This window comes from Drosophila arizonae, chromosome 2 (assembly GCF_054131065.1).
Source record: "Drosophila arizonae isolate 15081-1271.41 chromosome 2, UAZ_ARI_1.0, whole genome shotgun sequence".
In the NCBI taxonomy this organism is placed as follows: Eukaryota; Metazoa; Arthropoda; class Insecta; order Diptera; family Drosophilidae; genus Drosophila; species Drosophila arizonae.
In genome coordinates, this window is record NC_142922.1 from 10,542,290 (window position 1) to 10,559,171 (window position 16,882).

The 16,882-nt window shown below is 43.1% G+C and overlaps 5 protein-coding genes across 7 annotated transcripts; 1 reads left to right on the forward strand and 4 right to left on the reverse strand.

Annotated features, from left to right (window-relative positions):
- Window positions 1–432: 432 nt before the first annotated feature.
- Window positions 433–1,806, reverse strand: mRpL45 (mitochondrial ribosomal protein L45). Its single transcript, XM_018000671.2, has 2 exons — window positions 1,649–1,806; window positions 433–1,579 (listed from the first exon to the last, which is right to left on the reverse strand). Exons 1-2 carry the CDS (start codon window positions 1,691–1,693, stop codon window positions 536–538), a joined length of 1,089 nt encoding a protein of 362 aa, XP_017856160.1. The 5' UTR covers window positions 1,694–1,806; the 3' UTR covers window positions 433–535.
- A 32-nt stretch (window positions 1,807–1,838) lies between these two features.
- LOC108609003 (uncharacterized) lies at window positions 1,839–7,014 on the reverse strand. Its single transcript, XM_089462360.1, has 6 exons — window positions 4,906–7,014; window positions 4,687–4,842; window positions 2,402–4,193; window positions 2,220–2,337; window positions 2,080–2,158; window positions 1,839–2,014 (listed from the first exon to the last, which is right to left on the reverse strand). Exons 1-6 carry the CDS (start codon window positions 6,796–6,798, stop codon window positions 1,991–1,993), a joined length of 4,062 nt encoding a protein of 1,353 aa, XP_089318486.1. The 5' UTR covers window positions 6,799–7,014; the 3' UTR covers window positions 1,839–1,990.
- A 684-nt stretch (window positions 7,015–7,698) lies between these two features.
- On the forward strand, window positions 7,699–13,893 carry LOC108609104 (S1 RNA-binding domain-containing protein 1). 3 transcript variants are annotated; one of them, XM_018000798.2, is made up of 11 exons: window positions 7,699–7,931; window positions 8,009–8,368; window positions 8,424–8,855; window positions 8,925–9,283; window positions 9,345–9,627; window positions 9,692–9,891; window positions 9,955–10,144; window positions 10,213–10,443; window positions 11,752–11,884; window positions 11,943–12,072; window positions 12,142–13,893. In XM_018000798.2, the coding sequence occupies exons 1-11, from the start codon at window positions 7,768–7,770 to the stop codon at window positions 12,360–12,362; spliced, it is 2,703 nt and encodes a 900-aa protein (XP_017856287.1). In that variant the 5' UTR covers window positions 7,699–7,767; the 3' UTR covers window positions 12,363–13,893. The 3 variants fall into 3 exon arrangements, with proteins under 3 accessions (XP_017856287.1, XP_017856288.1, XP_089318499.1); XM_018000799.2 differs by having other exon boundaries at window positions 8,012–8,368; XM_089462373.1 differs by lacking the exon at window positions 8,009–8,368.
- On the reverse strand, window positions 9,964–11,754 carry LOC108609106 (uncharacterized). Its single transcript, XM_018000802.2, has 2 exons — window positions 11,081–11,754; window positions 9,964–11,027 (listed from the first exon to the last, which is right to left on the reverse strand). Exons 1-2 carry the CDS (start codon window positions 11,656–11,658, stop codon window positions 10,511–10,513), a joined length of 1,095 nt encoding a protein of 364 aa, XP_017856291.1. The 5' UTR covers window positions 11,659–11,754; the 3' UTR covers window positions 9,964–10,510.
- mRRF2 (mitochondrial ribosome recycling factor 2) lies at window positions 12,468–16,880 on the reverse strand. The gene is made up of 9 exons (XM_018001053.2): window positions 16,596–16,880; window positions 16,380–16,542; window positions 16,026–16,318; window positions 15,601–15,970; window positions 15,319–15,541; window positions 14,743–15,269; window positions 14,471–14,684; window positions 14,264–14,413; window positions 12,468–14,211 (listed from the first exon to the last, which is right to left on the reverse strand). Exons 1-9 carry the CDS (start codon window positions 16,723–16,725, stop codon window positions 14,047–14,049), a joined length of 2,235 nt encoding a protein of 744 aa, XP_017856542.1. The 5' UTR covers window positions 16,726–16,880; the 3' UTR covers window positions 12,468–14,046.
- Between the last annotated feature and the right edge of the window lie 2 nt (window positions 16,881–16,882).

Sequence of the window (16,882 nt, forward strand, 5' to 3'; positions counted from 1 at the left end):
TTTCACAAAGCGGCTTTTCTCGGTACAAATACTACATATATGGATAATTTTGCGCAATCCTTAACCCAATCAAGCTAAAACACATTTCAATTAAATTGTTTTTCACGGTTAATCCATATATAAAGAAACACATGTTTTTTGCCCAACTTATCATTCAAAATCTAAGATTCAGTTTATCGTAGCTCTTATATTGCTATTAGTTGGTTTTTCAAATTAGTTACTTAACTAATAATTCAATGATGAAATTTATATTACTTTTTCAGACATTTGCATGTTTGCTCCACAACGGCCTGAAATAATGATAATGGCTTCCTCAGTAATCGATGCTTGCCCTCTAAATGGCTATTGTAAACAAAGTTGTACTACTTTTCGCATGGACCCAAATACCGAATACCATTTGCAAAATTTCGAAGATGATTACAAAAAGTTAAATAAAAAAGAAACAAAAATAGGTTTTATGAAGTTTCGATTAACGTTATTGTACAATTTCAACGCGAAGTCTTCTGAGCCGCCAGGCAGCCCACAGAAAGTACAATCAAATGGACAGAGTGGGTTTAGCGCCCTGCTCAATCGTCTGAGTTGTAGGTGTTACTTGGGCGCTGCTCATTTTAAGCTGTTCCGCCTGTTGATTTGTGGTGGATTCCAATTGCTTTGGCTGGTCATCTGCGCTAAGCTCTTTCGTCGTTTCCTCAACAATTTCGTCAGTGATACGATACGTAATGGGTGCTGGTTGCTTTGCTGGTAGCCAATCGGGAATGATCTTGTCGTGTAATCGCCATTTCCCGTACTCATTGGAAATGTGTTTTTCAAACACAACATACTCCAGTACATCCTTACTAAGAATCTCACTACCATGCACCAGTCGACCAAATCGATCGTATATAGCCAGCATTTGTTGGGTGTGAAAGCGGACTGTGACCTGGGCAAACTGATTTTCCTTAGTGATCACTTCCGTGACGCGCGCATGCACCACACGAGGTGGCTCCAACGATTGCAGGAAACGCCAATGTATTGTCTTATCCTTGACATTGTGCATCATTTCAGGATAACAGCGTTCGCTCACAAACTCTCTTATCTTATACTTCTCCTTTGCTGCCATATGTGTATGCGCTGCTATGTAGATCTCTTGGGCTTGTGCGCCAAAGTCATCGGTACTGAAATTCTCCTCGTAAGAGCGTATTTTTCGTACGGCCATAAGGCTCTTCGATTTCTTCTCGAGAAATTCTAGTTTCTGCTTAGCGCCCGAAGAGGATATGATAGACTTCTTGCCATCCCCTTCGGGGGGTACGTATGCCTCAAATATTCCACCCGTGCAACTGATGTGAAACGGACGTTCCATCCATGGGCGGGGGGGCAATACACCACGTTCTTTCATACGGCTACGCATCTCCTCCTTGCTCACGTCTTCAGGTTTCTCGCGTAAATTAGGCAAGTCAATTTTCACAAACTTTAGCTTGCGCAACCTTTTAAACTCGGGCTTCCAGTGTTTAGTTTGTCGATGGCGCACCTGCTGCAATTGACACACATTTTGTAAGCCCGGAAGCAGCGCACGCACTCCAGACGTTGCAACCCGCGGCATCTGAAATTTTAGTGAAAACAATAACTGTGGTGAAACCTAGCAGCACCTGAGTATCCTTTTCAGTCCCACCTGCATCTGGATGAGTTTCTTACTGGCGCATACTAGTTTTTCCATGGCTAACTCGACTCTCGTATTTCTAAAACCACGGAACTTAAATGCTTACTGCATGCTTATACAATCAGCTATCGATATAAGCGGATCAGCTGTTAACCGGCAAACTATCGATACCTTAGCCCATATTTACATCGAGTACACTTGATTATCGATTTAAACATATTTATTTAAATTGTTCATTTAAAAATGAAATATACACAACGAATTTAATGGTTGGATTTTCATTTGCTAACGTTTAATCGGACGTATTACTTTAATCCAACCCAATGTGTACAAAAGACAAGAACAAAAACATAATTAATTGTTTGTGCTAAGTCCTTTCTGAAATTTATAATTTAAAAAAAAATTGTTTTATATACGTAAAGTGTAAGTATGATAAGATTTACCTTAACACGTCGTGCTTGCTTAATTTCTTTGTAAATGGTGATCGAATTTCCCCCACGAGTAGAACGTAAAACGCGATCCCTGCAAATCGTGAAGCTTTATTAATATTTGCCGACCGAAGTTTGCTTTCCTATCAACTTACTTTGCAGGACAATCGCCACCTTCAATGCGGTAATCATGTATAGAAAGATTAGATGGAATGCTTTTTAGATTCTTTAAGCACACCTTGGCATTCTCAATGTCGTTTTCCAGACGCATTACTAAATCAATAAAAAACAACAGCAAGTAATGATAGAGATAAATATAGATAATAATATAACGAACCTTTTAACATAAGTTTGTCTTCAGTGTCATCGCAGCATAGTGAGCTCTTGCAAGTGCAGCACTGCTTTTTTTGAACAGCTGTTGATGGCACGAGGCTTTGTGGATTACAGGACATTATATCCTTCATTATCATATTAAACAGGCATCCAGGCAGAATGTTCTCTGCCGCAGCAAAGATACGCTTGTGCATATAGGCCAGGTCCTTAAAATCCAATGTGTGCAGCCCATGATGGTAGAGTTTATGGCATATAGCATAAAAGCGGCTTTTCGGAATATTGCATTTGCAGAAACAAAATCCACACTCATCAATAAACATATCCAAAATTTTGCGTAACTCCCTTTCCAAGCTAACGCCATCGATCTCGCCGGCAGACAACGTCTTCGCTGTGTTCTTAACAAATTCGTCGAACTGCTCTTCAGTGGTATCATCCAGTTTTGAGCCTTCTCCTCTTTTGCCCTTTTTCCCGGCGGACTTCGAGCCCCTTCCAACCGTACCAGCGCCTCCTTTTTGGCCTTGAGCGGTCGCGTCAGCACCTTGTTTATCGTCTCCGGCTCCACCCTTTGCGCCTTGTTGTCCAACCGCAGCACCACCAGACTTTCCGGCTGATGAATCTCCGGCCGCTGCACCAGATTTTCCAGCTGCCGAATCTCCGGCCGCTGCACCAGATTTTCCAGCTGCTGAATCTCCATCCGCAGCTCCAGATTTTCCGGCTGCTGAATCTCCGGCTGTAGCACCAGACTTTCCAGCTGCTGAATCGGCTCCAGATTTTCCGGCATCTGCGGTCCCAGCGCCAGGTTTTCCGGCTGCTGAATCGGCTCCAGATTTTCCGGCTGCTGAATCAGCACCAGATTTTCCGGCGGCTGAATCTGCACCAGATTTCCCGGCTCCTGAATCTGCACCAGGTTTCCCAGAGGTTGAATCAACACCAGATTTGCCGGCTGCTGAATCTCCGGCCTTACCACCAGCTTTTCCGTCTGCCGAATCTCCGGCGCCAGGTTTTCCGGACGTTGAATCACCGGGCTTAGCACCAGCTTTCCCGGCTGCTGAATCTCTGGCAGAAGCTCCTTTTTTATCGGCAGCTGAATCTCTGGACTTGTCTCCTGCTGTTTTTGCAGCGTCTTGTGCTTTCTTAGCATCTTCTGCTGCTTTCTTCTGATCATCCGATTTTTTTTTTGATGCATTTGCAAGATTATCAGGATCCACTCCAAGATCCCTCAAAGCTGATTTTAAAGTGTTATTGATTTCTTCGCACTGCTCTTTCTTTTTTAAGCAATCCTCTAACTGTTTCATTAAATCACTTGCTTTCAAGTCATCAACCTTACCCTTCAGTTTATCATTCTCTCTAGCAACATCGCCAATATCTTGTATTAATCCAATGCTCTCTCGCATACCCTCCTCCATATATCTTGTGTCATCATCAAGTTGTTGTACTTTCTTATCCAATTCGTTGAGTCGTTTTTTGCTTTCTAGAGCGGCTTCACACATGCACTCATTCTCCTCTATCAGTTCACCCAACTGACTATCCTTTTCTTTTAACAAATTCTTCAAGCGATCCATTTCACATGCACAGTCTTCTAAATTTTTGATATCCTTACCACCGTCATACTTATCCTCGCTCATTTGCCTGAAGCAATCAGCCTGTTTACTCATTTCGTTCATAATATGCTCCAGAGTGGCACTCGTATAGAAGGCCAAGTCATCACCAACATCGGGACAATCTGGTGGCTCATCAAACGGAGGACATTCAGAAGCTTGACTTCCATACCTTTGATTTAGTTCACAGATAACAGTCTAAAATGAGTGTCAAAAAAAAAAACAAAAAAAAAAACAAGGGATTAGAGAGGAAAATCATTGGAAGTAGTTGAGGATTGAAGCTGTATGCAAGGGCTTGAGAAAGAGGAAGGGAGAAATAAACATGTGTTTAAGCCGCTAACAATCCAGAGACGTACTTTCCGACGACTTTCCTCTCATACCATTCATGTTTCAATTGTTTTTGTTTTTCTGTATCTATTTCATTATATGCACTCTCAATTTTTAAATATACTACAGAATTTAAGCATGAATTGTCGTATGGGGCAGAACGTAAAATTATATGATACGGCGTCAACATGTAATATCTCCATTATCCTCTCTCCCAGTCTCATTGAAACAACTATCATTGCAATTTTCTATTAGTTCGTCTAGGTAACGGTACCCAGATTTCTTGAACGCTTTAGTTTTATGCTTTGGGAGACAAGAGGGGGTGATACATAAAATTCATCACCATACGATGACAAATGCTTACCATTAGTTGCTGATATTGGCAATCGTAGGCGTTTAGTGCCAAATCACGTTTTCGCAGCTCACTTCTTAGAACATCGATTTCCATTTGCATAGTGTCCGCTCGCTGCATCGCCGGTTGGAGAGTGACCACTTGTTGTTGGAGCTCTTTGCAGCGACACTGAAACCAATAAAGGTCGTATACTGCAAATACATACAGCCACATTAAAGTATATTAACGTACCTTAAGTACTTCCTCATTGTATTTGGTTTTTTCGACCTCATGTTCATAGTACTGCTGCATTTCATGAATATCATTCTCCATGTCACATATACAACGCTTTTGGTTGTTGACGGTTTTAGTTAGCTCAGCACTCTCTCTAGCCTTCTTTTGTGCAGCCCTAGACAAATCGTTGAGCGATCCCAAGGCCTTGATCTTTTTGCGGAGAGACTCACGGTCAGCCAACATGATTTGAAGTCTATTGGCATCACTGTTTGCATCGTTACAAGGATTGCCACCGCGTTGTGCCCCAGATCTTGTAAATTCGTCCTCAGCTTGCCGCAGTATAGCCAACTCCTTGCCTAAATTGTTTATCTTATTTTGTAAATATTGGACATCGCTGTTTCTTTCTGGATCAATTTTGATGCTATCCATCGCCGCACGCCTTGACTGCTTTTCAAGTATTCTTCTAAGATTACCATTTTCAGCTTCTAATATGTCATGAGACTTATTCATATCGTCGATAGCCCTTTGGATATCCCGCAGATCTCTTTCATCGGCACTATTTATCTTTTTAGCATCTGACAGCTCTCTAATTTTGTTATCAAACGCTTTGCTTATTTCAGGATCATAACGTTGTTGCATTATTCGTTGGATTTCTGCATTTTTCATTGGAGGAGTAGTCTTAGGATCAGTTGGATCCCTATCTATTATTTTGTTGCTAACCATTGCATTTTTCATGGTTTCGATAGTATCGTTCGCAGCGACTAGAAGACTGTCGCCTGTTAAATCATCATCCTCAGGCCGATTCCTGCCAGGACCTCCAGGGCCAGGTGGTCCACCGGGTGGTCCACCAGGTGGGCCCCTAGAGCCTCCCGAACATGGACACGAACCACCGGGTCCACCGGGACCACCAGGACCACCAGGACCACCGCCACCATAGCCGCCGGGGCCCGAGCCACCGGGTGGTCCACCAGGACCTCCATAGCCTCCAGGGCCCGGACCACCAGGTGGTCTTCCGGGACCTCCTGGCCCTCCTGGGCCTCCTGGACCTGGACCACCAGGACCATACCGCTGCTTAGAGCAACTACAAGGTGCGTCTGACGGACCTCGACCACGATCTCTAGTTCCCTCCGCGCCACGATCGCCAGGTCTTACAGCCGGACCTCCGCTACCGTAATCGTCAGATCCTCTACCGTCCTGATCAGGTCGTGGGCCACCTCGTTCACCAGGAGCACCCGAACCGCGGCAAGTGTCTGCAGTACATGGACCCTTACAGCGATCCGGTCCACAAGGTCGTGATTTTGCACCGCCTTTACCTTTACCCTCCTGATCAGGCTGTAATCCTCTTGCTGCCGCAGATGGATGATCATTTTCGGATTCTCCGTCTTTTCCATGACTTGATCCACCTCTTCCTTCATTATCTTTGTCATCAGTTGCTTTTTGGGCTTCCGGATCGTTTCCCTGGGAGTCCTGCCCTATTGGTTCTCCTTCTGAAGCTAACAGATCGGTATCTTCAGACGGTCCCTCACCCATACTTGTGGGTTGGTCAGGTTCCCGACCCTCTCCAAAATCTCCCTGATCCTGATCTGTACCTATTCCCCCGGAACCTCCTTGACTCGGACCTGTGCTGTGCGTACCCTTACTAGAGTCCTGCCCCTTTTGACTCGGTTTTCCTGCTTTGCTGCCAGTTTGCCCATCACCATCTCCATCATCAGGGCGCCACATAAAGGGTGTATTGCAAGCCACCAGATCGGCGACAAAACGAGACTTTTTGTCCTCGTCGGCTGCCCAAGAACGATCATCGAATGTAGATGGATAAGTTTTTAACTTGACGCATGCTTTCTGGCATTCAAAATCAAGCGTCTCGTTCATAAAAGGCACATGAAAGAATTCTTTCTGCGTAGAGAACGCCATATTGCAACGCTCAAGAGCTTGCACTGGCCGAGTTTACAAAGCGAATTATTTTAGAACACAAATTTCAATTTTTTCTTTTGAAATGTATATGGCTGGAGAGATTAAAAAGTAATATCGAAAATACGTCCGACATCAATTGTATCACCAAATTTACTAATATTTCACGTGCGACAATTTTCACATTTGCTACTTTACTGTACTATTCTGAAATCAACTATATATATGTATATGATGTGTGCTAGCACACAGCCTACTGTGATCAATATTAACTAATCCGAGACTACAATTTTACAGTTACAGTAAGCTAACTTTTCTGTACATTGCATTTTTCTCCATTCTTATATTATATTCGATAGCGAAGCAGCGTTTGAATACACTTATTTATTAACGGACAAATGAAATTTCCACGCCCAAAATGTTGAAACTCAAATCTGAACGCTCAAACCCACTATTGCAGCTGTTATGCCGTTATCCAAATAAGTTGGATTATGGATAAAAGATGCTTGAATAACAGATTATATGAAAAATGTAATAAAACATACTAAAAATATATTTAACAATTAATTTGTAGTTACCTATCTAGGCCCACCAATGGGACTACTCTCTGCTGCTGCAAGCATTCCAGCTTCGTATCTTGGTGTTGTTAAGCAGACAGATACACAGACGGAGATACAAACTGTGATAGCTTATTTACATTAATTAAGATTTATAATTATTAGATGGCATGGACAGCAGTTTCTTCTTTTATATACATAGTTCTCCATAGACTGGCACAATATGGGTATTTCATCCCATACTAATTTTCAATGGATTTATTATCAAATGGCTAGGGTAAACTGGCAACACTGCCGTTATGTACAAGAATGTTATTGGTTATCGATGCTAATGCTCCTACGACGCGAATGAATATCGATAACAACAACAGCTGCAAGGCATAGGTTCACATTATTTCTTAACCGTTTCGCTAAAATGTCCACAAGACCGCGCCGTCTAGCAGCTAAAAGAAATATAGTAATTGAGATCTCTGACTCGGAAGATAATGCAAGTGAGGCCAATGATAATGATGAATATAATCCAAGAGAGACACATCGTCGTTTCATAGATCGTGCCGCAGCAGCTGTAGCGTCTGGCGCGTAAGTATTTCCATATTGAAATAATTTTAATTTCCCATATGAAATATTTTAAATAAACAATATATAAACATAAACAGCAGCACCAGCAGAAAACGAGGTAACAATTCGAAAAGTAATGCATCCGCAAACGATGCATCAGAGTCTAAGAAAAAACGCGCAAAACAGGACAAAGAGAATGCCCTGCCCAACCAAATTAATGATGTTAGTGAAACATCAGTGGAGCCACCATTGTCGACTGCATTACCTCAAGATGAGGGCGAGCACAGTCCACTTCCGGCGGCGTCCAGTTCCACCACAGGTCGTAGCTCGTTCTGGGAGCGACGCAAAGTGTGGAACATACATGAACTTTTAGCCGAAACAGAGCATATACAACCGACAGCAGCGCGCAACATTGTGCAACTTTTTGAAAATGAAAACACCATTCCATTTATTTGCCGGTATTATTAGCAATACTCCTTGATTTTGATAATATAATAACATTTGTTCCCGTAGTTATCGACGAGATCTTGTGGATCACATAACACCAGATCGTTTGCGAGATATACGGAACACTTACTCGGAGATTGTCGATCTGCGCAAGAAGGCGGAGAACATTGTTAATCAGCTAGAAAGAGAGAATATGATTAATACGGAGATTCGAGAAGAACTGATGTGTGCGAAGACCAACGAAGAACTTGAATTTTTGTATGCCCCATACAAACCGGCTAGCAAAGGCACCTTGGCAGAGCGCGCGAAGGCTTTGGGCTTGGAGCAATACGCCGATTCCTTACTTTATGGAACAGCGCCTAAGGTGCAGCTGTCCTCGGCTGTTGATCCAAGCAACAAGGATTTGGCAACAGAGGAGCAAATAATGGTCGGAATTTGTAACATTATTATACACAACATAAGTAAGAACACAAGTGTTCTCGAGGAACTGCGTCGCCTGTAAGTTCAAACAAACATCTCGACATATCTATCACAACAGTTTTTAACGTTTCGTTTGTTAATTGTCAGTCAAAATGTACAGCGAATTGTACTCAAATGCCTCAAAGCTAAGGGCACGACGGCCTCAAAGGAAGAGAGTAAAAGTAAAATTGTTTCTGGTGGCATTGCGGACAAGAAGCTTGATAGTTCAAAATTCGAGAATTATTTCAATTTTCAATGTGATGTTAAGACAATCAAGCCGCATCAGACATTGGCCATCAATCGCGGGGAGAAACATAAATTTCTCACAGTTAAAGTAGAGACCAACAACTATTTAAAGTCTGATCTCATGCGATTTATATCGGAGCAGTACATGTCGCATGGCCTGCAGTATCCTCTACGTAGAGAGGTGTTTACTCGTGCACTGGAAGAGTGCTACACTAAAAAATGTAAGCTGCATAAGAAAAAAAAACAACAAGCAATACCTATAATTTGTATACTTTTTGATAGTACAACCTCTGCTCTGTCGCCAGATTCGATCCAAGCTAAAGGAGAAGGCCATCAGGGCAGCAATAGAAGTGTTTGCGAAGAATTTGAAGCAACTATTGTTGATGTCTCCTCTGAAAGGTGAACGCATTCTGGGCATTGATCCAGGTTACACGAATGGCTGCAAATTGGCTCTTATATCCGAGACAGCCGATGTTCTGGAATCGGGTGTCATTTATCCGCATGGACGAAATGCCAATCGAAAGGAAGCCGAAAAAGTACTGGTACAGCTCCTTAACAAACATAAGTAATCAGAATTCACGCTCAAAATTGTGCTATTTGAATTTAATGTTCTATTCACTATGTCATAGTTGCCGTGTCATTGCTTTGGGCAATGGAACTGCCTGCCGCGATACAGAGATGTGGCTGACGTCGCTCTTCCAAGCGGGCATTTTGGACAGTCGCAGCATTCGTTACAGCATTGTAAATGAGAATGGTGCTTCCATTTACTCTTGCAGTACTGTAGCAACCAAAGAGTTTCCCAACATGGATATGAACTTAATAAGTGCAGGTTTGGCTCTTTCATAAAATCAGTTTCCAGTATGTTGTCGATATCATTTAATACACATTTCAGTATCTATTGCCCGGCGCCTCAATGATCCGCTAAGTGAGTACGTGAAGATTGAGCCACGCCACTTGGGCGTGGGCATGTACCAGCATGATGTAAATGAGAAAATGCTTACGGACACACTGAATGACGTTGTCTCCGAGTGTGTTAGTTTTGTGGGCGTGGATCTAAATACAGCGAGTCTCAGTGTGTTAAAGTAGGTTATAAAAACTACAATAATCAATGAAAATCACTTATCCTTTTACTACGCACACCTGTTTGCAGACACATTGCTGGTTTGTCCGAAAAGAAGGCTGAAAAGATCATTGAGCATCGCACAAAAAAGGGTCCATTTAAATCGCGCAAGGATCTACTCACTGTGCGCAGCATAGGTGAGAAAACCTATGTTCAATGCGCAGGCTTTGTGCGAATCGAACCACTTAGTGTTGGTGGAGCACTAACCAATCCGCTTGACTGCACCTGGGTGCACCCTGAAAGTTACCAATTGGCCGAAACGTGAGTCACGAAAAATATTGACACGTATATTTTCCCAAACGTCAATTCATAAATTCGACTGATTAAATTAATTTAAATCATCATTTAACTTTTCCAATTCGGCCTGAAGCAGTGAGGTATCACTTTGCTTCTCCAGATAGCTACTGTCGCTAGAATCAAGCTTAGCTTTAATACTCTTGTGGCAAAGAACTTCGGTCTGCACCAGTTTGACGTCTTTTTTGTGACGATCACATCCCTGGCACCAGTAGGGCAAATATGGATCTAATGGATTCCTGTTTTGGCAACGCTTGCAGGTGCAATGTGCAGTACCGGCATGTTTGAAACTCTCGAAGTTCTGTTCAGTGCGTAGAAGGGCCAAATAATCGTCGACTGAATGCTCCTGGGCGGCATCGATGAGCTGTTCCCAGGTCTTGTACTTACGCGTCACCTCAAAAAAGTAATCGTAAACATCTTGAATGGTTTGCAGTATCCTTTCCAGACTTGATATATATGGACTATTCACCGACTGATCCAGTTTGTCTAATCGCTTTCGCAGCTCTGGCATAGCGTTCCTAACTTCCTTAACAGCAGCTACCAGATCAGCACTGCCGAAGACAATAATGAGGTAATGTCGGTTAGAATGCCATCAATTGCTTACTTTGACTGCTTGATGGCATTGTGCGCCTTTTGAAAATCGCAGAGTGCTCGCTTTTCTGCCATCTGGCTGAGATACTCTGGATAGATTTTTATGCCACATGCAGAACCTATTAACAGGCGTCGACGTATGGACTGATATCGCATCTGTTTAGCCATCTTAATTTGAAATGTCCTGGCGTCTGTGAATTGCACTTCCAGTTTCCTGAACAGATGCTCAAGGAACAGTATCTGCTGATGCACACACTCCTCAAGGCGAAAGTCGAATCGCGTGTAAACCGTTTTACAATGCTCGAATTCGGGCACCAAGAGATCGGGTGGAATGGTGGCACCACGACATGGGGGCGGCAGTGGGCGACGTTTGTAGCGTTCTGGAGGGTAATCCCAACACGGACCAAACTGGGCTTCGGCTGTCATGGGCATGGGGGACTTCCAGCAAGGCTCATAAGTCTTCTCAATTCCATAATTGATATTTTTGCCGCAAGCAATGAACCGAATCTTGGGCGGCTTCTGCATCGGCGGGTACTTCCAACGCTCTTCGTAAAGTTTCTTAAGCTCACTAACCTTCAGTTTCTTCGCCATTTGAGTTTATAAGATTAGAATACTGGAAATTCTTCTTGCAAAAAGTATATAAAAATGTTAATTGTTATTAATAATTTTGTTATATTTTTACAGCATTATTGGGAAATGTGATTTAAAAATCTCGGACATTGGCAAGGCCAGATTTATTCAGAGTATCAAGGAATTCAGCACTTCGGAGCAGAATCTAAAAGAGCTTGCTGCAACGCACAAACTGCCCATTGATCGGGTAATTATTTATTTATTCTATCACTGATCGTCTACTTACTTCTTCTTTACTTATTCAGTTAAAGTTTGTGCTGGTTGCGCTGCAGCGGGAGCTGCTGCAGGATTATCGCCTAGATCTGGACAAACGGCCGCTATTCAAGCAAGGCCTAACACGATTGGATGAACTTAGCATTGGCGATGTGGTGACAGGCAAGTACTAATATTAAATTAAATGCAATATGTATAAACAGCGAACTTTCCCCTTTGATTCGTAAATAGGTGCAGTCACGAATGTGACACACTTTGGCGCATTCGTGGACATTGGCGTTGAACGGGACGGGCTCATCCATAAAACCCATATGAACAACATTGAGCTAAGCATTGGGGATCGCATTATCGCCTCTGTTCAAAAAGTGGATATGCAGCGGCGACAGTTGGGCTTGCGCCTGGAGAACATGCTAGAGGAGACAGACACGTCCTTTACATTAAAAGCCGAATAAGAGAGAGAAAAACAAACAAAACAATTTTGTTTAAGTTGTCCTCAATTCTTTAACAAAAATAGTTAAGCTGGAATTGAGATTAAAAATAGTAATGAAAAATTCATGTAAATTTTCAGACATACTAATTTATATTATTTTTATTTTGATGTATTACTTTTCTCTTCATATATTTTTATTTCACACGTGCTACTCTTAATTTTGAAAAAAAAAAAATTATTTTTTGATAAAAGCTTGCATATTACTCTTGACTAATTTGCGTCATGATAATGAGATGAGTCATACATACTTCTTTGATTTCCGTTTCCATTGTTGTAGGAACATTGACCTAGTTCTTCTCCAGCCTGTTCATCATGCCATTGATCCTGCTGTCCCGTGCCCTCGTTGTTGATCCAGCCTTCCCCCTGTTCTAGTTCTCCTTCAGTTTCTCCCAATCTTCCCATATTCTCATCACCGTAACGCACGTGGGCTTGACCTAACTCACGGACGTCCGGGTGCCAATTGGGGTAGTTGCCCTCATCCTGCTGATTAGAGCATTCGTAACCATTTGTATACTGAACTCGGTCGGCCGGTTCCCGAGTCTCATGATTTGGAGCTTCATAATTGTCCTGCACTTGGTATTGTCCGGGTCCTTGATCCCCGTAATTAAAATTTCTCCAATAACCTGGATCTACGTTGCCGCCATGTCCTTGTCCCTGATCTGTTCCTAGACTATAGAAGTTTTCTTGGTCTTCAGAATAATTCCGTTCCTGGTTTGGACAATCATAATTGCTAATTTGGCCCGGAGCCCCATAGCCATACTGATCACCACTCTGCTCAGGAACAGCAGAGCCTTTTCCATACTGACCGGACCATTCATAGCCACTTCTCTCACCAGGATTTTCCGCTGGCCTGGCCTGGTGTGCGATTGAACCTCGCCCGCCACGGCCCTGATTCTCTAGATTTGGACCACGAAAACTTCTTTGGCGTTGAACCGGATTTCCATAACCCTGATTGGGTCCTGAAAATCGTCTGCCAGGCTGACCATGTCCTCTCTGACCCGGTACTGGACCTCCATAACCAACTCGTCCTTTAAACAGGCTGGGGCTAGATGCATGCCTACTTTCTGGCTCAGAACGTGCCCGACGTCCTGAGCTTTGCTCTTGGCCTCTTGAGTCCCCGTAGCGAGTTGGACTCTTTCTAGCCTTCTTGTGGCCTTCCATACTTTGTGCTTTGCCTCCAGTACGCCCCCGACCATTACCTTTTCGCTCACGGCGCACGACCACCGATGTATGGCATCCGACTAGATCAACCAGAAACCGAGACTTTTTGGTATCACTCGCTGACCAAGAACGCTTATCGGTTGTTGATGCATAACTTTTCAATTTTACACAAGGTTTCACGCACTCAAAGCCGTATTTTTCGTTCATAAACGGTACATGAAAAAATATTTTTTGCGTTGAGAACGCCATTCTGTAGTGCCAAAGAGGTCGCACCGGTTCAATTCACCAAATTTTGTAACACCAATTTAAACAAATTTTAAAATACTAAATTCTGGTCAGTTCAAAAACTATTTCTAAAACGAATGCATTATTACTGTGAATCTAATGATAATAAAACTTCGACAAACTTTGCATTTGCTACTGGGCATAACATTTATTGGGAACTATGTTAATTAAAACTAGGTAACCATCAGTGTGGCATCGTGTCATTCCAATCCCTGAGCACGACGCACGGCTATCGCCTCATCTAAGGGGTTAATTTCTGAGAAGCCGCATGGCTGCATTGTCATGCTGGCCGTGCCGGAGCTGATCGTACGCAGTGCACTGGAATAGCCGGATAGCTCGGCCAACGGCGCATTCACAAATATCAACTGAAAGAACAGTAATTGAAATATTATTAATTTCTAATAGGCTCCACCTCACCTTATTCCTGTCGCCTTTGGGCGCTACGTCTTTTATAATTGCGCGACGCCTTGACAGATCAGCTATAATTCCCGATATACGCTCATTGGGCGCTACAATTTGAATGGACATGATAGGCTCTAATAGCCGTGTGCCGCTTGTGGTCAGGACCTGGTAGAAAAATATGAATTGAATATTCATTTAAGTGAAGGCGATAAGGGGACTAACCTTTTGTACGCACTGTGCCGCCGCAGCCATAACAAACGAGTCGGCAGTGCCACGCCCCACTGTGATATTATGGAGACGAATCTGAGTGTCCACCACTTGACCGCCAACTCGCGGTCCACGCTCCAAAGCAGCAGTTGCTCCTTTGCGCACCACTTGAAGAAGTCGAGGACGTAGAGCATTCAGATTTGGCAAATTCTCAGGTGATTTATCTAGGCTTTAGTAGACCAAAAATGTAATGAAAGCTCGCAGTACGACCCAAAATCAGCATTTACCTGAAAAGCTCGGTCTGATTATTGACAACTTCCAGCGTTATATTCACATTTTGCTTGCTGCCCGCAATTTCTTTTTCCACGCTCAAAGTCGTTATGGCAGGTGCTTCGATGGTCTCCTTGTACGCAATTTGCAACGGACCCAAATCAACATCAATTTTGTATTCAGTGAGCAGACGTGATTTAACAATGTCCATATGTAGTTCCCCCATGCCGCCAAGCACCGTCTGCCCGGTTACGGAGTCGTAGCTAACACGCAGACTGGGATCTTCACGCTGGAGTTGCTTGAGAGCCTGTTCCATTGCCGTTTGAGATGATATGCTGGGCGGTTCGATAGAACAGAAGTAGACTGCATCAGGTATTTTGGGCTCAAATGAAAACAGCCCATGACTGACATCCAGCTCATCAGCCCCGTCATCATTATCAACATCTTTTTGGGGGGCCGTGGAGTCCTGACTTTGCAGAAAACGTTTCTGTGCATTCTTCAAGGATGTGTGACTGGTCGTAAGCAGATCACCAGTAACTGTGGACTGTAAAATAGCATGTTTATCACGAATCAATTGCTAATTTGATAATTACCTTCAGACCCGAGCATATCGCCACATCGCCCGCTTGGATGGAGTTCACTTCTCTATATTCATCAGCTAGTGGCTCATAAATTTTCGTAATAACCTCCGCCTGTCCACGCGAACAGAGCACACGCATTCCTCGCTTCAGCTCACCACGAATCAGGCGCACCAGAGTGAGTGGACCGCGCTGTTTATCGTGCACAATTTTGAATACTTTGCCCGCCAAATCATTGCTGCAATTATGTAATACTATAGTGGATATATTAACAGTTTGACTCTAACGGATAATTACCCAAAACAATTGTAGATTTGATTTCGTTCAGCGGGTGTTGGCAAATAAGCATTCACAGCATCCATCAAACATTGTATGCCAATATTTTTATATGCGGAGCCCAACAGGACGGGCACAACCTTTTGGCTGCACGTTGCACGTCGCAGGGCCTGCACAATTAGCTCACTACTGATGTTGTCAAATCTCTCAGTGCTAATGACCACTTCAGCCAGTTCATCATCAATTCCAGATAGCTCATCGATCAACTCATTGCGCTTATCCTGCAATTGCCGCAGCTCATCGGAAGCTTCCAATTTAACTTTATTATAAGTACGACCTAAATCCTTTTGTTGCCAGGTTAAGAGCTCCATTGTTATCACATCGTATATGCCTGCAAGATATTGATTTTAAATATTTTTCATTGCTAATCCTTCCACTCGGTTTACCCAACTGTCCGTCAATGTTCTTTGCCGGAATTTGCATACAAATGGGCTTAGCATCCAGTTTCGCCTTCAAGTCGTCAACACATTTATCAAAATTGGCATCTGGGCGATCCATCTTGTTGACGAACACAAGCCGCGGCAGATTGTGTTTGTCAGCCTGTGTCCAAACTGTAACTGTTTGCGCTTCCACGCCTGCGGTGCCGTCCAGCACAATAATAACACCATCAACTGCATATAGCGACTGTTCTACCTCCATTGTAAAGTCAATATGACCGGGCGTGTCCAGCAGATTAATACTACGGGTAATTATTATTTAGTATCTAGTTACTAAGATTCATTTATCAGAGGGGCACCCACCGCTTACCATTCCAGCCAAACGTTACGGCTGAACTACATATTGTAATGCCTCGTTCGCGCTCTTGTGTGAGGTAATCCGTTACCGTGTTGCCGCGGTGAACTTCACCCAAGGACCGTGTTTTGCCCGCATAGAAAAGCATACGTTCTGTTGTCGTTGTTTTGCCTAACGTGATTGATTTTAGGTATTTTATAATAATGGTGAATTATAACTATTACCTGCGTCAATATGTGCTAAAATACCAATGTTTCTAATATCTGAACTGTAAAATCGTTTGGCGAATTTTGCATGATGCCTCGCCAAAAGCCTGTATTGCCTAAAGGCCACACTTAATAAGCTATATTGCATTATTTTAATTGATAAATAACTCCAACGGCAACTTAACGGATACAAATGAAACTGTTGCCGTTTAAACAGCTGTAAGGAACAGCTGTTGCTCGAAGTTGAGTGCACTTATCAAAAAACACATTTATACAATGGACAAAGCTACTATCGAATATCGATG